This window comes from Euleptes europaea, chromosome 12, assembly GCF_029931775.1.
Source record: "Euleptes europaea isolate rEulEur1 chromosome 12, rEulEur1.hap1, whole genome shotgun sequence".
Taxonomy (NCBI): Eukaryota; Metazoa; Chordata; class Lepidosauria; order Squamata; family Sphaerodactylidae; genus Euleptes; species Euleptes europaea.
Window position 1 is genome coordinate 14,835,309 of NC_079323.1, and position 20,763 is coordinate 14,856,071.

The following is a 20,763-nucleotide window of genomic DNA, read 5'->3' on the forward strand; positions in this document are numbered from 1 at the left end:
CGATTGCTCCGATATTTTTCAAATTGACTGTATTCTTTGTAAAACTAGTTATGTCCCTTATAACTGCAATGTTATATTTATCAAACTAATTTGATCATAAATCAAACGTCTCTTCCATTTGTACATTTAATACACCTTCATATTTTCCAACGCAAAATCTTCCAAGATGACAAATATTCCCTATATTTGATAGCTATTTTTCTCTCTCTAGCCTTTTCTTTTTGTCATGAATCTTTAATTATGGCTTAATATTATTTATTGTTAGTCTAAAAAAGATACACTTTCAAGGGTAATTTATTAAAATCCAGTTAAGGAAACAGCTAAAGAAAATTAGTAGAGCAGTACAATTAGTAATGATTGTGATATTTACGAACATACCTCAACAATATATTAAGTGCATATGGCTCAATTAAAAATCACTGGCCTGGACAAAGATAGAATAGGAATAGATGGGGTTTGTACAGGAAAGATGATCTCTTGACCTGACCAACCTAGGTAGAAATTAATAGATTTTCTCCATCCACAGTTTTATTCTTCTGAAATGTAACTTTATTCTCTTCATGGAAAAGATTTGGAAGAATTTAAAAATATGTGGTCAAAGGCCTTCGCGTATTGGGACAAACTGGCGAAATTGAATTTTACTAATATAGTGAACAAGTTATAGATGCAATTCAGAAATTGAAAATATTTTTATATGTTTAATTATATACTGCTAAAACACTTCTCCGGAAGTTGTGTTGGAGGGACACTTTTAGGGTGGGTGGTGGACTTTAAGGATACTTTGAAATGTTTTTAACTTACTATATAAGGAAGTCTGAAAATTTTGTCAGTATCTGTTTGTATTTTTTCTTTTTCTTTTGTTTTGTTATAAACATTAATAAAAAATTAATAAAAAAATAATGTAACTTTATTCTGCATAATATTCTGTTTAAGTTGTAGTTTGATTATTTATTTACTTACTTCATTTGTCATCTGCCTTTGTTGTTTAGGCTCAAAGCTAGAGTTGCCAGTTTTGGGTTGGGAAATACCTGGGGATTTGAGGAGTGGAGCCTGGGTTTGAGGAGGGATCGTGGTAGGGTATACTGCCATAGAGTCCACCCCCTAGAGCAGTCATTTTCTCCATGGGAACTGATGATGATCATCTGGAGATCAACTGTAATACTGGGAGATCTCCAGGTGCCACCTGGAGGTTGGCAATAAAAGCAGATTACAGAATTATAAAAGACCATAAAGTACATACCCTTAGCAATGCAATAAAACTGGACTACACATATTAGCAAATATGAAACAAACAGTATAATACTTCAGCGTGGTGTAGTGGTTAAGAGTGGTGGATTCTAATCTGGAAAAGTGGGTTTGATTCTCCATTCCTCCACATGAGTGGCAGACTCAATTCTGGCCAACCGGGTTGGTTTTGCCCCTCCTAGACATGAAGCCTTCTGGGTGACCTTGGTCTAGTCACAGTTCTCTCTGAACTCTCTCAGCCTCACCTACCGCACAAGGTGTCTGTTGTGGGGAGAGGAAGGGAAAGAGATTGTAAGCTGGTTTGATTCTCCTTAAAAGGTCTTAAAAGATCTCCTTAAAATAGCTCTTCTTTTTCCGGCCTTGAATCAAAAATACACAACTGCTCATATTCAGTACGTGAAAAAAAGAGAGAGAGAAATAGTGTCATAGCTAACATTTTGAGACATTTCGATCAAAAGGGCAATTTAATGTTATTATTGTTTGTGACACAAGACTTTGAATATGATGGAATTATTTTTTTCAAAGTTGTTGTCTGTGCATGCTATCTTGAGAATTTCATAACTGATTAAGAGATCAGACTGTCTCTTTCCACGGTAATGAAGGTTAATTGAACGGCCCTGAAGAGCCATCACCTCAAGTACGTACAGCGCAACTGTAAATTGAAAGCAAACATGCAAAGATGGAATAGCAAAGTGAAAATGACGTGTTGAACAACAGGATAATACCTAGTTTGCCTGGGCTCTGTGGAGGCATCTCTCCTTTGCCAGGGCAAAAGAACATCGGTTTCTTATCTCAATATGGACCTGGGATGAGACTAATTTTGTCAATTAGATATGAATATCCCTGTATCCATTTTGGTTAGAGACCAAAGTAACTAAGAAATAACCATTTTTTTAAAAGAAGAAGAAGAAGAGTTGGTTTTTAAATGCCGACTTTCTCTACCATTTAAGGAAGAATCAAACCAGCTTTCCCTTCCCCTCCCCACAACAGACACCCTGTGAGGTAGGTGGGGCTGAGAGAGCTCTAAGAGAACTGTGACTAGCCCAAGGTCACCCAGCTGGCTTCATGTGTAGTAGCGGGGAATCAAACCCTGTTCACCAGGTTACAGTCTGCCACTCATTTGGAGGAGTGGGGAATCGAACCTGGTTCTCCAGATTAGAGTCCGCCACTCTTAACCACCACACCACGACATTGTTGGCAACCCTACTTCTTGTGCAGTCAGTCAACAGAGCAAGATTAAGTGTGGAGGGCTAGAATAATTTGCATTTCCCCTCCCCTTGAAAATGGGTGGTGCTTGCGCTTCTGACTGCAACAAATAACCTGGCCATTAATTGTGACAGTAGGAGGTAGGCTTAGAAGAGTGATTTGACATAGTGTTAATAAATATCCCAATGAAGAGTAAAACAAAAGAAAAGCGCCTGTGGGAAATTACAAAAGCGAACAATGACATCTGCCTGTCTGTCTTTATTCCTCAATTGATGTGTCTTTGTTAAGGAAAGTGTTTGATCTATTAGGCATCAGTATCTTTGTCATGACTCTTTAAAACCTATTAAAATCTCTTCTCATTTTGTGTTCTCGTTCACATATTTGAGCTAATGAGAGAACACATGGATGATTTTCAATTTCTCATCTGTGCTGCGCTGACCTGAAAAATCTCCATGTTAATTTCACAAGCCAAACTTGTGAGATTTTTTGCATTATTTTCTGTTTCCTCGGGCTCAATTTCCCCCATTAAATGTATGTATGTTCAGTGTTATTCAGTGCATCACTAGATCAGAATTACCCATATTATACATATGAAACATTAGACATATGTACACATATTGTACATTTAAAGGGTTAGATTTGAATCCTGTAGCACCTTAAAGACCAGCAAGGTTTTCAGGGTATGAGCTTTCCAGAGTCATAGAATAGAATCATAGAATCATAGAGTTGGAAGGGACCACCAGGGTCATCTAGTCCAAACCCCTGCACAATGCAAGAAATTCACAACTACTTACCCCCACACCTCCAGGGACCTTTACTCCATGCCCAGAAGATGGCCTGTTACGGGGAATGTTGGGGTCTCCAACTTTTAACAGGGGAATTAGTCAGTTTGGAGACAAATTTAGAGCACTAACAAGAGGCTTAAGCGGGATCTAGTCCTGTGTCTACGCAAGGTGAGCAAAACCAGTAAAGAACAAATGGCTCAAGAGACTGAATACAGTCAGAACAGGATGTACTTTATTTAGGGGGAAAAAGAGGGGGGTACAGATCACACAAATGCGATAGCATGCAGTACTCTCTCACTGTCATGGCCCAGACTTCAACAGGCGAAGCATCATCAGAGGAAGAGCCAGAGCAGGGAGAAATAACAGGTATTGCACCTAGGCAGCTGAGAATGCAAGGCAGGGTGAAGGACAACAGGTAGGAGTAAACACCAGCCCTGCTGAGGATTTGGAAGTAAACACAGAATCACCTCCTTCGGCACAACCAGATGCAGCTGTAACTCCACAGAAGCAGGACCCACCCAGCTCACCTGAAGCCACTCAACAGCACAGGCAAAATGGGAGAATGGAGTTGCAAAGTAAAAGGAGAAGTGCGCGCCTACAGGCACTAAGAAGACGGCTCCAAGACTGAGTTGTCTGAGGATGAGAACTAAGGCAAAGAGAAACAGCTTAAAACCATGCTTGGAACAGACAGACTGTGCAAAAGCAATTGTTGCAAAAGGATCTCTGACTTTTGTTGCTGACGCTACTAGACATTGATAAACGGACTTCTGACCCTGTGGACCGGACTTGACTTTGCCTCTGCACACCAACTTTATCTTGGTTTCCAGCTCCTGGCGGGACCCACCCCTCGCCCCGATTCCTGCATTCCTGAACTACTAACAGCCTGCTCTCAAGACCAGTAGCTGGCGGTAACCCGAGACGACCTGGCCTAGCACACTCACACACACAAGGGTTCTAGAAGGGATAGCGGCAAAGAGAGTCAATAGCTACCTGTCCTGCGAGGTTCCAAGGAGGGAAGCTGCTGGGGGGGGGGGTGTTACACGAACCAGTCCGTTATAGCCAGGAAGCCGTGCAGAGACACGGGGCGCTCTTTTAGGATCCGGAGAAGCAGCTGACATGTGCCAGGGCTCTTTGTTTTATAGTCAAATTCTGCCCCTGGGGCAGACTGACTCACAGGGCATGTGAGCAGGGGGCACAAAGGTAAGATTGCTTAAAAATTGGAGAACGATTGAGTGGTGAAGAGGTAGGAGCCAGGGTGATCGGAATATGAGGGGATTATTGATGACTGTCAATCACTCAGTGATTGTGTTATTGACAGCTGGCAGGAACTGGGAGCAGAGAGGGGAAAGAGAAGATGGGATTAGTCCGCCCTGAGAAGGAATGTAAGGTATGGAAGGGGGAAACACTATTGTTCTGAGTCTGACGTCGTCAGGCAGATCTTGATATGGCGGCCCTGTCTTTGGTTATGCAAAGGTGTTCAGGAAGGCAGCTGTTCCAGGGGCGTGTCACAGGTGGGGAGAGGCAGGAGCAGAGTCTAGGATCCAGTGTTCCGCTTGGCATCCATCTCCAAGATGTGTGCTGTGTGCCAGTGTGCCATTTGCAGGTCCTTGCTGGCTCGGTACAGCAACATCCAGTGGGATGTCTGGGGTGTTCCTGTGTCTTGGAGTGTGGTGCTGTCTCTCTCTATGCCTCCCCTGCCATTCAGCAACAGTCCCAATGTACAGACACGAGAGTCCAAGGGTGTCCATATTACAGGGGGTATAGAAGGGTATCGTTACAGGCCAAGATGCCCTTCCTCTCATGATCTGCCATCTAGCCTCTGCTTTTATGTGTGTGTGTTTGTGTGTGTGTGTATGTGTGTATATTCCGATACATGCAATATAATCCACTTTCCAGGGGCATCATTTTGAATTTATCATTACAAATAAAAACTGAAGGGAACAGCGGCCTATTCAACTCTCTTATAATATGCTGCTTAATCTTAACTATACCAGTAGCATTTGTCATTTCTACTTATTCACTTAATCTTCAATCAGCTAATATTCTCTATTTACCATTCCACATGAGCTATATCATATATCCATTAAATATATCATCTAATATTGCTACTCCAGAAATTATGCATGGTGTGGAGAGAGTGGACAGGGAGACGCTTTTCTCCCTCTCTCATAATACTAGAATGTGGGGTCATCTGCTGAAGCTGGAGGGTGAGAGATTCAAAACAGATAAAAGGAAATATTTCTTCACACAATGCTAGTTCAATTGTGGAACTCCCTGCCCCAGGATGTGATAATGGCTGCCAACTTGGAATGCTTTAAGAGGGGAGTGGACATGTTCATGAAGGAGAGGGCTATCCATGGCTACTAGTCAAAATGGATAGTAGTCACAATGTATACCTATTCTCTCCAGGATCAGAGGAGCGTGCCTATTATATTAGGTGCTGTGGAACATAGGCAGGACAATGCTGCTGCAGTTGTTACTTGTCTTGTTTGTGGGCTTCCTAGATGCACCTGGTTGACCACTGTGTGAACAGACTGCTGGACTTGATGGGCCTTGGTCTGACCCAGCATGGCCTTTCTTATGTTATTATTGCCTCACAGCAGGAAGCAAGTGGAGAACAGTGATTCCTCTGCCAGAAATTTTCTGCCGGAGAGTAATTCTTGTTCTTACCCAGTCTCAAAGTAAACCTTTCCACAGGGGCAAGAGGGAAGACTGCCTCCAATATTAATTCAGAAAAACTTTGTTCCCAGCTATCAGATATTTGGGGAATAAGGCTGAGTAGCTGCCCAGATAGATGTGATCCTGAGTCTTTAATAGTGCTGTTGAACAGAGAATTTGAGATCGTGCAACTTTTCTCACCCCACACAATTTGTAACTAGCCAATTTATCTCTTGTGTCCAAGTTTGCAAGGTACAAGATACGTCCTTTTCTGCATACACCTGAATCTGTACTCCTGCAGATGGAAATATGCAGGTTCCCCACCGGGATATACCCTGAGTTCAGAGAGAAGAGATGGAAACTGCCTTTCTGCAAAGTGAATTTAAAAGTCAGGTGGTGTAAGAGACGGCCCTCAGGGTATTGCAGTTCTGTGAATTCTACGAAGACACAATCCAATCAAATGAGTGAGACTGAATCAGTCTGAGTGTGGCACATGACTGACCTGTGACAAACAGCGTACCAAGATCGATAGTGTGAACAAACACCGAAACAAGGACAATTACTTCCTCTAGAGCGACAAAAATTCCTGGGATTCCAAATCCCACAAATAAAAGTTTGTTAACAGATTCCACTTGGCAGAATATATGTTTTCTTTAGACTCAAAATGAAATTTTCCTTCTTAATACTTGCAGTCTTGATTTAATCCTAAAGGTGTAGATTAATTCATGCCATCGTCTACCCTATTACTATGTATGGGTGTGAAATAGGGTTGCCAGGTCCCTCTTCACTATCGGTGGGAGATTTTTGGGGCGGAGCTTGAGGAGAGCGGGGTTTGGGAGGGGAGGGACTTCAATGCCATAGAGTCCAATTGCCAAAGCGGCCATTTTCTCCAGGTGAACTGATCTCTGTCGGCTGGAGATCAGTAGTAATAGCAGGAGATCTCCAGCTACTACCTGGCAGTTGGCAACCCTAGTGTGAAAGTTGGACATTGAAGAAAGCTGATAGGAAGAAAATAGATTCCTTTGGAATGTGGTGTTGGAGGAGAGTGTTACGGATACCATGGACTGCCAAAAACCCCAAATCAGTGGGTTATAGATCAAATCAAGCCTGAACTGACCCTAGAAGCTAAAATGACTAAACTGAGGCTATGGTATTTTGGTCACATCATGAGACGACAAGAGTTACTGAAAAAGACAGTCATGCTAGGAAAAGTTGAGGGTAGCTGGAAAAGAGGAAGACACAACAAGAGATGGATAGACTCAATAAAGGAAGCCACAGCCCTCAATTAGCAAGATCTGAGCAAGACTGTCGAAGACAGGACATTTTGGAGGACTTTCGTTCATAGGGTCACCATGAGTCAAAAGCGACTTGACGGCACTTAACACACACACACAAAGATGTATGGTTTCTTAAACCCAATACACTGGATGAAGAGAAACTGCCTTATTTTATGCAACCACCCCTAGTACCCAAATCTGTGCCTTTCTGAAGATATTTCAGGAGCTGTTTCTACCATAATATTGGTGAATTGTTTTTCTAGTGAAAATAACAGTGCCATTCTAAAAAGGATTATGTGGTGGGAAATTTGCTTTCCCATCTCCCCGGTCCTTTTATGTTTGGATCTCTCTGCCTGCCTCCTTACCAAAAGCAAAGCCAGAGAATGTAATAGGAAACACAGACCATTTACTTAGGACAGTCTCAGACCCCACACACATAGCAGTAAAGCATATAGGTTTATTGAACTTACAGAGAGTTATAAGGCAAAGAGAAAGATAATACTTGACAGATTTAACAAAACCCCACACACAATTTTACAGACAAACAAACAACAGAGCTGCTCTGGGTCATTCCAAAGAAGAGACAGAATGGTCTCTCCCTGGGAAGGACGACGACTGGACAACTGGGCTAGCCTTTTATAGGCCCAACCGTGAGAAGGGGTCCCAGCCAGACACCTCCTTTCAAATTCTTCAGGAGATGAGTTTTCACAAATCATTGTTAATTTTGTTTGGAAATATCCTGTTCTCAAATAAGTTACTCAGTTTCAGAGTCTCTGACACTGTTTTGTTTGTTAGCCTGTGTGCCTAAACAAATCCCTTCTCAATCTATGCAGATAATTTGTTGCCAGTTCTAGTGACCTTCCTATCTTTGAACATAATTTCAGGCACCTAATGTGCTTTGGGTTAATCAACTCCTAAATGCAATCTCCGTTACCCTCTAAAGTCAGGAGCCTAGTGAAAAAGCTGAGGTCAGCTAGCTTCATGTGGCTTTTAAACTACAGGTTATAATATTGAGATATAAAGATGGTTCTTATTAAGCCAAACTATTGTTTAATATAAAATTCTCACCACAGATTATACCCTTCTCAGCATAGGATTACCAAATTGACTGCCATGGCCATCTCCCAGCCCTGGCTCCTGCCACTGCTTTTCACTCTGATGGGAGCAGAAATGGGGAGGGGGGTAGGAAGCGACATTTCAATGTGACTTCCTGTTGTACCCAGAAGTGATCACAGAATTTCTCGAATTCTCTATAGGTTTTACCATAGAGGTAGGGGAATTCCTAGAGGGTTGTGACATGACTTCCAGGTACAAATAGAAGCAACATGGCTCTGTGCCCCACCACCCACATTTTTCCTCCCAGTGGAGCAAAGAAGAAGTTGCCCTGTATCAGCATCAATGGACTTAGAAGGGTATAACTCTGCTAGGATGGCATGGTGAGTAATTTATGCAGCTCCTGTGTTGCAGAACAATTCCAGAAATTGATCCTATGCTGTCACTGGAAACAATTCCAGAAATTGATCCTTCGCTGTCACTGAAAAAGTGTGTGGTCCTTTAAATAAGGTTCAAGCTGCAACCTTATGCACACTTCCTTGAGAGTGGGCTCCAAAGAATTCAGTTGGATTTTGGCACACATTCTGGTACCTACTGGTGGTCCCTGCTGAGGGAAGCAGACTGCTCCATGCTGCAAAAACCTCCCAGCAGGCTCCATGATTGATCTGAATATGTCTGTGGAGGGCCAAGATACACCAGCTGTGCAACTTGGGGCCATACAAGGTGTTAAACCATGGTCTGCACCCTATGACTTTTGATCCAAATGTGGCTCAGTTCAGAAGCGTGTGTGTGTGTGTGTGTAAAGTGCTGTGGTTCAGAGGTAGAGCATCTGCTTAGCATGCAGAAGGTTTAGGTTCAATCCCTAGCAACTCCATTTGAAAGGATCTGGTAGTAGACAATGGAAAAGACCACTACCTGAGATTTTGGAGAGCTGCCGCCAGGCTGAAAAGACAATGCTGACCTTGATGGACCAAGAATTTGGTTCAATAAAAGGCAGCTTCATGTGTTCATGTGACCTGAGATGGACCTGTAGACATGTAGATAGTTTTAGAGGGTACTCATATTCGTCTGCAGTAGAACAGTTAGATTTAAGACCAGTAGAACAAAAGAGACTTATGAGATTTTCAGGGTATAAGCTTTCAAGAGTCAAAGATCCCTTCATAGAATCATAGTGTTGGAAGGGACCACCAGGATCATCTAGTCCAACCCCCTACACAATATAGGAAATTCACAGCTGCCTCCCCACACACCCCAGTGACCCCTACTCTATGCCCAGAAAATGGCAACAAAACCCCTCCAGGATCCCTGGCCAATCTGGCCTGGAGGAAAACTGCTTCCTGACCCTAAAGTGGGGATCGGCACTTCCCGGGGTATGTAAGAAAGGGCCATGAGAGCCAAACACTGACGCAACCCTCCCTGCCCTCCCTTTTATGATCTGCCCGTGGCTCAGAGTGGTAAGCTGCAGTACTGCAGTCAAAAGCTCTGCTAACGACCTGTTTGATCCCGACGGAAGTTGGTTTCAGGTTGCCGGCTCAAGGTTGACTCAGCCTTCCATCCTTCCGAGGTCGGTGAAATGAGTACCCAGCTTTCTAGGGGTGAAGGGAAGATGACTGGGGAAGACACTGGCAAACCACTCCGTAAACAAAGTCTGCCTAGTAAACATCGGGATGTGACGTCACCCCATGGATCAGTAATGACCTGGTGCTTGCACAGGGGACCTTTACCTTTTAAGCTTACAGAATCAGCATTGCTGTCAGATGGCCATCTAGCCTCTGCTTCATCAGATACATCAGTATTACATGTAGTTAGGCCTTTCAGGCTGCCCCCACAATGGTCAAGTGGGAGTCAAGTTACTGTATTCAGATAACACAGGTGATACGGGTGGGTGATGTCACCACTGCCTTTTCTCATAGTCTGCTTTACAATTCCCAAATAGATTTCTAAACATTTGCTGTTTAAAATAACCTATTGCAAACCTCTGTGCTATTTTTAAGATGATTTATTCGAATGTAATGAAGAATAAATATCTGCAGATATCTTGCTACAATTCTCTTGTAGATAGATTGCTGATATTCATAGCTGTAATTTGCGAGGAACCCCTTCATGCTCCTATGAGGACCCAAATTGACAAGGATTGATCTGAATCATTATGTCTGCTGAGAAGCAGAGGAGCCCAATCATGCAAGCGCTTATGCACTGGGGTATTTTTGTGCATGTGGAAATCTTCCAAATTTAGCAGATGAAATTGTTGGCTTGTTTAAGACTTTCACATCACAGGAATTAGAAGCCAAAAGATATGAAGCAAATTATTTTATTGTTTAAACTGAGCTGTGATTGTACAAAGTATTTTAAAAAAACTTCATCATATTCCTGCGAACACTTGCCTCCCCTTGTGGCAGGTATGTGACAAGCAGAAATGAGCAGGTGAACTTTCCCCAACATAGGACACAGCAATGGGGAAAGCTTCACCCATAGATTTTCTGCCCGTCATGATGATAAAGGCATAGAAGACTTTGCAGGAAAAAGTGCACAAATGTATATGAAGAGGATGGTTATCATTATTTTTCTCTATAGGGAAAGCATAGTCTGAGAGCTTTTCACAGAAGACCTGTCCAGAAGATATTACATGCACTGACTTCAATGCACACAGAGGGGAAGCTGACATGGGCATGCTTGGCCCCCCATGTGCAACCTCTAGCCCATGAGCATGGAACGTATGTATGTAGGCTCCCTCCCTGGGACTGAAAATGTTGAAAAAGCAGCATTCCCAATCATGGGGATGGAGGTTAGGCATGTAGACTCTGCTGCTGAGCCAGTGATTAGGCCCAGGCTTAGGGCAGCGCCACTATTGTTCACCCACCAACATGTGTTTTGATTTTTATTTGGATTGCTCAGCATCCCAGGAGACTTTGGGGGCAGGACATGGAAAAAAGGACATTGTTGACACACCGATGTCACTTCTAGCTAAAACCCAGAAGTGACACCACCAGTGGTAAAACCATAGAGATCGACAAAAACCTAGAGCATCAGTAGTGTCACTTACAGGTTTGCCACATCACATGATGTCTCCCCTCCATTTCCCCTGCTGCTAATTTGAGCACTGGTGGGGGAACAGAGTTGCTTTGTCAGGGTTTTGTCCACCAAAAGTGAGCAAATGGCACACCTAATCTCAATACATGTAATGTCATCTGTAGAGAGCTAGAGAATCCTGCCCTGCCAGAATTACAGCTGATCCCTAAACATATTTAATCAAATGTTAGGCCCATTGACTTCAATGGGACTTACTTTGGTTCTTGGGTATAGCTGCAACTAGGGCCATTAGTGGGAGATAGGCTTGTGCATATTGATAAACCCAAACCAAAAATAAAACCGAAAAAAGCCATTTCAGTAAATTTTAGGTTCGGGTTTACCGAATGCCAAAACCTGGGGAGAAAGCCAAAGCCTAATTGGCCATTCCCCAAAAAAACGGGTGTTTCTTTGGCTTTTTCAGGTTTGGATTTCCCCAGGGTTTGTGAAGCTCGGGGGGGGGCATTTTTTTGAGGTAGAGCCCCCAAATATGCAGCATAGCTGCAAGGGACTCTCCTTGCCTGAACCCCCAAGTTTGGGGTCCAGGGGTCCAGTTTTATGGGGTCTGGAAGGGGTCACCTCCTCCTCCTCCACAGAGAAGAAATAGTGAGGTGGCTGGCCACTGTCAGATTCTCTATTGCGAACTCTGCTATGCTTCTCTATGGAGGAGCCCGGCAAACTTTCCCACCATTGAAAGCAATAGTCTCTTGCTTTCAATGGCCCATTGCTTTCAATGATGGGAAAGTTTGCTGGGCTCCTCCATAGAGAAGCATAGCAAAGTTCACAATAGAGAATCTGACCATGGCCACCTCACTATTTCTTCTCTATGGAGGAGGATGGGGGTGACCCCTTCCAGACCCCATAAAACCCGACCCCCAGACCCAGTCTTCACCAAACGTGGGGATTCAGGCAAGGAGAATCCCTTGCCACTACACTGCAAATTTGGGGTCTCTACCTAAAAAAATGCCCCCTAGGAGCTTTGCAAAAAATTCCCTTAGGCACAAATACCCCAATTTTTTCAGGTTTCCCAAAAATAAGCCGAATTCCCATATTTACCAGTATGGGAATTCAGCTTTTTTCAGGTTTTCTGAAAAAATTCAGGCCCAATAAAACTGGACCCAAAATTTACTGAATTTTTTTGTGTGCACAAGCCTAGCGGGAGATAGGGTTGCCAACCTCCAGTTACTAGCTGGAGATCTCCTGCTATTACAACTGATCTCCAGTCGATAGAGATCAGTTCACCTGGAGAAAATGGCCGCTTTCAGTGAAAACTGGAAATAACATCATGAAAAAAATCTAGGATTTGCAAATCTATATGCTTTTATCATAGCTGTTTATAAATCTGAGAGTGCCCCATGTCATCACTTTCGGTTTATTTTTAATTTGTTTATGTACTTATATTTTATCTTTAGTCTTATATCCCGCCCTTCTCTTGGCCGAAACCGATCTCACGGTGGCTCACAGAATCTGCCTTCCTAAGTGGCTCTTTTCTCCAGCTGAACTGATTTCTGTCGCCTGGAGATCAGTTGTAATAGCAGGAGATCTCCAGCCCCCTGGAGGCTGACAACCCTAGACAGGATTCAAACCTGGGTCTTCCAGATTTGTCCTGAAGACCATCACTGAACTTAGGAAGATCAAACCTCTGCTAATGTGACAAGAAGAGGCCCCTGTGGCTCAGTGGCAGAGCATCTGTTTGGCATGCAGATGGTCCCAGGTTCAATCCCCGGCATCTCCAGGTAAAGGTTCACGGCAAGTAGGTGATGTGAAAGACCCCTGCCTGAGACCCTGGAGAGCCGCTTTCAGTCTGAGTAGACAATACTGACTTGGATGGACCAAGGGTCTGGTTAAGGCAACTGCATGTGTTCAAGTTTTAACTGTAGTGCTGTGATTGACCTATTTACACATGCAAGCAACTGCTTGCTCTTGCCATGACTATGAGGAAGACAAATACACAAACAAGGCCAGAGATAACTGAGGCAAGAATTCTACCTGTTCGAGACCTGTACTAAGTTTATACGTTGACCTCTGAAGGAAATGGTTCTTTCTGTCTTCACAGAGAGTGTGGATTATGGGCCAGTGTTTATACAGGAGCCTGACAGTGTGATCTTCCCAACCGATTCAGATGAGAAGAAAATTTCCTTCAGCTGTCAAGCCCGAGGGAACCCTGCTCCAACCTACAGGTAAAGAACGTGCTTGCCAGGGTATCTTCCTTTGCCTCAGGTTTGTTATTTATATGTTTAGAATGATGCCCTGCCATATTCTGAGCTAGGAGTTTATATTTATTCATTTCTCAGGTGGGTTTGTTTAACTGGGGGAAAGGAGCAAGAGAGATGTTGCCTTCTACAGCTGAGGGTTCAAAACACATTTGGCAGAAAGGAATTTGCCCTGATCCCTTGGCCATTTATGCATGGCAATTTGCTGTGCGGTCCATGCTGAAGTACCACACAGTGTTTTTTTTGTGTTTTTTTTTGCACGGGAAACCGATGAATCAGACACCACTGCACAGCCAGAGCTCACAAACCTCGCATTTTGGGAAAGCACTTCTAATGCGACTTTTTTGGACAGCCTCACTGTGGCTGCAAAGAATCCGTGCTGGGTTGCATGAATAATTAAAGCCACAAATGATCTGGTCCTCGCCTCTCCTCCACCCACCCAGGTCTTCCCCTGCCTTTGTACCACCTACCTGCTCTTCCCGACCCCATCCCCTTTCCGAACCTGCCGTTGAGGGAGGAAGCCATTTCCCTGTTCATTTTTTGCACACAGAGTGCGTCGTGAATGCAAACAACTCTCCGTTATTTTTTAAAAATTATTTCATTTCCTTTATCGATATATCGCTATTTCGCTATCTCACCACTGCCATGCAGCATATTCTTCTCCTGCTTCACTCTTTCTCAGATCCCGGCAACTTTTTCCCGCGGTCTCATAACCCCACCCCCCTCTATCTGATGCATCTTCCCCCGTGAGTTCTCAAAGCAAGTAGGGGTGCTTGTTTTTGACTTCTGAACATTCTTTGGGTAAAATGTGCATCTAAAGAGCAACAAATCCACGGCAAGACCTCCCATGTTCCTCTTCATGACATCTGAGGTTTGACTCAAATTAACCACTTTATAAATGCATATTTTCTCGTGAATTTTCTAAGCAGACAGGGGTGCTTGTTTTTGAGTGTTCAACATTCAGTTGGGAAAAATGTGCATCTAGAGAGCGGCAAATCCAAGGCATGCCCTCCCATGCGGTAAAATGTTTTTCCAACTCTTGCGATAAAGCGCTAGACTTCTCTATCAATAGCTTTTGTTCCTTTTCTCTAGAGGTTGGGATACTGGGACCACATTTTGCCTTGGGGGGGGGGCTTGCAGGAGAAAAACTCTGGAATTCTCTGCATGCTCTGGGAAAAGCTTCTGGAATTCTGCTCCCTGAAGGAAAAACTCCTCTCTCTTTGGGGGAGCAGGGCCGGGGGGGGGGGAATCAGAGAGGATTCAGGAGGTTCCAGTGAATGGGCTGCGGCTCTGAGATAAAGGCGGCCGAGTGTGTGTGTGATCCTCCCAATCCTTTTACCCTGTGCAGAAGACACACAACGCACACCCTGCTTCTCTTTGTGCAGCTGGGATCCTTGCAGCCTCTGCATTGGGCTGCCAAGAAAACTTTGCTCTGGGAATCAAGATACTTCTGCATGGGAGGTATTGACTCGAATTTGCTGCTCTGTAGATGCATATTTTTCCATTGCCATGAATGCTGAGACCTCTTGTTTTCCAGTTTTGAGAATTCGGGTGGGGAAGATGTGCATCCGGAGAGCGGCAAATCCTAGATAAGACCTCCCATGATGGAGGTACCATTTTATCGGTATATCGCTATTTTATCAGGGAGAATTTTTAAAAAAGGGACGACATAGTCCTTAGTAAGATCTCCACCAACAGAAAACAGGCTTTTTCGAGGGTGGCTACCATGCCCCGCACATGTGTGGGATGACAGAGGGAGGGAAAAGAGGTGGGTTAATGGCTGTGGGAGGAACACCATTGAGATAACCCAGCCCTATTGGAGCAAAGTTCTGCACGTTGGGATACCACTGCCTAATTCGAGGCTCCAATCAACATCGAACTTTCTCATTTGATTTGGTGCTGTTAATAGGAGTTTAAAAAGGCGGATTTTAAAAAAGAGCTTTGAGGGAGCAGCAAATTCATCCGTGCATAAATGGTCCTTGAGTACCATGTTTCTTCTTGATAGCTTTGGAGAACTGGGTTTGATTCCACACTCCTCCACATGAGCGGCAGATTCTAATCTGGTGAGCCAGGTTGGTTTTCCCACTCCTACACATGAAGTCTGCTGCATGACCTTGGGCTAGTCCCATCTCTCTTCGAGTTCTCTCATCCCCACCTACCTCACCAGGTGCCGGTGTGGGGAAAGGAAGAGAAGGCGATTATAAGCTGGTTTGATTCTCCTTAAAAGGTAGAGAAAATTGGCTTATAAAAACCAACTCTTCTTCTCTTCCCACATCATTTATGTATTTTTTATGCGGCAGTTGGATGGGGGGGGGGACTTTTCTCTCACAGTAAGCACTACAGCCAATTACAAAGCAGCATTTAAAGGGGTGGGGACTCAAATGCTTCTTGATTTGAGCTTGGAGACTGCTGGTGCATAGATTCCCATCAGGAAAGTGTGGGTCCAGCGAGCAACAAACCTCAGGTAAAACTCCCATGCATAAACAACCAGAGGGGAAACTGCCCACTTATCTTGGATAGGGGTGTAGATAGATGGCAGTTTTAGCTTCTCTTATAGGGCACCTTGATGTCAGGTGGCTACGTGTAATGCAGATTGTATGTTGCTTTGCTGCTAAGCATTGAATTAATTAAGGAAAAAAACAAGACCAAGAGTATTGCCTGGAGGCAAACCTATCCCCACTGCCAAAGCTGTCTCCAGACATGTCAAGGATGCTCACTTGGGAAAACCACAATGCCTGCAATAAAGAAGCCTACCAGGACAGCAGCAACCAGGAAAAATGCTTTAATAGAAGGAACGCAGCAGGGGCACTTTAATGCCCCAATTTACCCACAGCCAACAGCTGTCAAACCAGCTAGGACAACAGCACTGAGGAAGAATGCTGCAACAGCTGGAATGCAGTATGGACCTTTAAAGTCCCTAGTTCATCACTGCCAACAGCTGCTGGCAGTTTAGCCCAGCCAGGGCAATGGTAGGGAGAAAGAGGCTGCAGGCACAGCCCGAGATTCCCCTGAGATCTCACGAGACTGCTAATTCCCCTGAGACTTCAGGGGAACTGACTGAGCATGTGCAGCTTGCTGTACTAGCCTCATAGGGGGCTTAGAATAGGGTTGCCAGCTCTGGAGATTTCAGGGGTGGAGTCTGAGGAGGGCGGGGTTTGGGGAGAAAAGGGACTTCAATGCCATAGAGTCCAATTGCCAAAGCGGCCATTTTCTCCAGGGGAACTGATTTCTATCGCCTGGAGATCAGTTGTAATAGTGGGAGGTCTCCAGCCACCCCTGGAGGTTGGCAACCCTAGCTTAGAAGCAGGCAAGTGAGGAGGTGATGGGTTCTCTCTCCAGGTTGCACAAGAGAGGTGGAGTGGTGAAATAGGAGCCAGGGGCTGTAAATCCCCTCCCCAGTTTTGAGGCTCTTCAAGCCCAAGCAGGACAGAAAAGGACATGATGGACAAGGGAGATGCTGAGGACAAGTCATGGAGGCCTCTGAACCCCACAAGTATACACATGGCCAAGATGCCCTCCTCCTCCTCCTCCTCCTCCTCCTAAAAGCAAGGTTCCCCACCTGCCAAACCGTTTTTATGTATAGCCTGAGTTTGCATAAGCTTCTTCCAGAGTCGTGCTGGACATCTATCTATCCATCCATCCCCGGAGGGAAGATGGCGTGGTATAGCCCAATCTTGGAAGCTAAGCAGGGTCGTTACTTGGATGGGAGACCACCAAGAAAGACTCTGCAGAGAAAGGGAATGACAAACCACCTCTGCTTCTCATTTGGCTTGAAAGTCCCTTGCTGGGATTGCCAAAAGACAGCTATGGCCTTTTATGCAGGGACGTTTCCCCACGGTCACCCCCACCAACTGCTTCAGGGCTTCCTTTTGATTATGCATGCCTTTTCCAGTTGTCAGGGGTCACCTTCCTCTCCCCACGTGTTTTACCCATGTTTTCCAGATCCTGTTTTAGCCAGAATCTGGAAGATGTGGACAAAATGTGCAGGGAGAGCGAGGCGACCACTGATGGGTGGAAAAGACAGGCATAATCAAAAGGAAACCCTGAAGCAGTTGGCAGAGGTGACCACGGGGAAACATCCCTGCATAAAAGTCCTATGACTTGACAGCACTTTACACACACATCTGTTTACCCATCTGTTGATACATTTTTATCCTGCCCTTCTTCCAAGGAGTTCATGGCTCCCCTTCCCTCCCATTTGGCCCTCACAGTGTCCCTGTACGGTAGGCTAATGTGTGGGAGAGTGATTGGACCATGGTTACAGTGACTCTAGGTCCTAGTCCAATTCTACAATGCTATGACAGGCATAGTAACATGCGTTGACTGTACACCTACATACATGTGCAGTCATCGCAAAGGAAGCCATTACAATTAAACGTGCACAACTGTTTATAAAGTACGTGTGTCCTGTGTGTCTCCAAAAATTTAGGGGATACAAATAGTTGTACAAATGTTTTGTTTCCACAATTTAACTTTTCTTAAAGTGGATGCTTATTTAACGGTTTCCTCCGCTTTCCTCCAAAGATGGTTCCGGAATGGAACCAAGATTGACCCTGAAGATGACTACCGCTACAGTTTGATAGAAGGAAGCATTATCATCAACAATCCCAGTGAAACAAAAGATTCGGGACAGTATCAGTGCTTAACTACCAACGTGTTCGGCAGCGTTCTGAGCAGAGAGGCCACTCTTCAATTTGCATGTAAGTCACAACACGCTGTTGATCCTGTCCTGAGACCGAAATCAAGGTTTGGATGATGAAGGGGTACTGTGTCTTGAACATTCAAGATCATCCCTGAGAGGAGTTTGATTGAGTTTGATTTTGATTGAGTTTGATTTGCCGGAATCAGTTATTGGACCCGTCAACTCTTATCCATTTGTTGCTCTCTGCTAATTGAGGGTGTTTGCCAGAACTTTGCCGCCAGTTGAGAGTCCGTCATTAAGCCTGCCCATGGCTCCCATAAGATGCACCACATAACCACCATATTTGCTTTTTTATTTATTTGTAAACATACTTTTATGCCACTGTTGTATGCCACCTATACCATCTGTTTTAGGGGTGGGGGTGCACTTCAAAAATGGTCATTGTAATTCCGTATCAGGAAGTCAGGAATGGCATGATTATCATTTCCGTTCGTCGCCGTCATCATTTATTTACTGCTCAAAGACCAACAGGTCACAAGCAAAAAGAAAAATAGTATACAAATTAACAACGAAATAACTAAAATCGTCTGTAACATTTCATTTCAAATTTCACATTTTAACTATATGAGAATACAAGATTTAATTTTTTTTTTTAAGGTAATACCATTGAATGCCATAGACGAGAAGTTTGTAACTGCCAAGGATACATTTGGAATAATTGTCGTTAAATGCCGGGAGCATTGGTATTGTATCAGAAAGTTGTGGTGGGATATGATATTTATTTATTTTGAATATTTATATGCTGCCTCTTTGGAGTCCAGCTCAGGGCAGCTTACAAGCTTTTTTTGAAGCCATTGAAAATAATATTAAGACTCACTAGGACTGAGTGGAAAAGATAATCATGCCCTTTCCAAAATCACTAAGACATGCCTTTCTCTGCAAAGAACCTTGCAAAAATGTTACATTCTGATGCCAATTTACTGTTCGATGGTGGAATGCACTGCCTCGGAGGATGGTGGAGTCCCCGTCTTTGGAGGTCTTTAAGCAGAGGCTGGATGGCCATCTGTCGGGAGTGCTTTGATTGTGGGATCCTGTATGGTGGGGGGAGGGTTGGGGTCACTGGGGATGTGAGGGGGGGAGGTAGTTGTTAATTTCCTGCATTGAGCAAGGGTTTGGACTAGATGACCCTGGATATCCCTTCCAACTCTATGATTCTATGATTCCGCTGTCTTGAACTGACTTTTCCCTGAGTGTCACCAAACTCCCTGCATTATTCTAAATGAATATGCTATATTTGGCAGAAACAGTGGTAGCAGAAGAATACTCCTTCTTCACTGTATATCAATGCCCAGTGATAGGCTTTCAAATACTCTCTCTGATTCAGTGCAGCCCTTTCACTGGCAAAACTCTAGACATAAACCAAGGTAAACCAAGTAGCTGGGTTTCGGTATGAGGGGGAAAAACTATAGTGGGGTGTAACTCTCAACCTTTTCCCATCTCACCATTTCAAATCTTCACCAAGGCTTTCATAGAGTCACTTCTCAAGTTCTCAAAAGCCTCAAGGGAATCCAGAAAGCCAGTTGCATTCATTAATTTCCTAACGCCAACCACACTAATCTGGTTCCACCTCCTTTCAGTTCACAGGGAACACACCAATGACTGCGTCTTTAGCAGGCAGTGACCCAACCATGACAATACCCTAATCTCTAGATTCCCTCATGTGATCCTCAGTGCAGAAAGGGACGATCTAGCAAGTGGCCTTTCTTAGGTAAAGGTCCCCTGTGCAAGCACCGGGTCATTCCTGACCCATGGGGTGATGTCACATCCCGACGTTTCCTAGGCAGACTTTGTTTATGGGGTGGTTTGCCAGTGCCTTCCCCAGTCATCTTCCCTTTACCCCCAGCAAGCTGGGTACTCATTTTACCGACCTCGGAAGGATGGAAGGCTGAGTCAACCTTGAGCCGGCTACCTGAAACTGATGTCCGTTGGGATCGAACTCAGGTCATGAGCAGAGCTTGGACTGCAGTACTGCAGCTTTACCACTCTGCACCATGGGGCTCTTCCTTTCTTAGGTAGTGCACCCTTAAGAATCTTTAACAGCCCCATGGTTGCCATGGCAGACACCAAGGAAGGCATACTTGGTGAGTATCTCTTCATGTTCTGGCAGTAGCACAGAGCTGTCATCCTGTGGAAGCCATTTTCAGCTTCCTTTGAGATAAAGGTAACATATAGAGTGGCTCTCAGAGTTGGAAAAGATCCAATGGGTCACAAAACCTCAGGGCCAGATTCAGGGTACATGTCCCAGGCAATCTTCTGTCACGCTGAGCTTCGGGGTTCCAGGCTTAGGTTGTACCCATCATGTACTGACTACTCAACTATCCACACAGCAGGTGGAACAAATAATAGAAGCTCAGAGTTAGTATTCTAAACCTGTTACCTATAGGAATTTATTACTTCCACCCAGTGGTCGTGCACCATTGACATTAGTGCTTTTTTCGGATACGCTTAAAATTTTAAAAGCTTCTGTAAGCTTAGAGAAAACAAATTTGTTTTGATTTGTTCTATATGGCACAAATAAGTACAGATTTATAGATCCTAGCATGAAAATTTATCATCTT

The 20,763-nt window shown here is 44.3% G+C and overlaps 1 protein-coding gene across 1 annotated transcript in view; it reads left to right on the forward strand.

Moving 5' to 3' along the window:
* The window catches only part of CNTN5 (contactin 5), a 368,571-nt gene that overhangs the window by 117,235 nt on the left and 230,573 nt on the right, over nucleotides 1–20,763 (forward strand). The window contains exons 3-4 of the mRNA XM_056858114.1: nucleotides 13,347–13,470; nucleotides 18,028–18,203. Coding sequence (XP_056714092.1) covers nucleotides 13,347–13,470; nucleotides 18,028–18,203 — 300 coding nt within the window. The remainder of the gene's footprint in view (nucleotides 1–13,346; nucleotides 13,471–18,027; nucleotides 18,204–20,763) is intronic.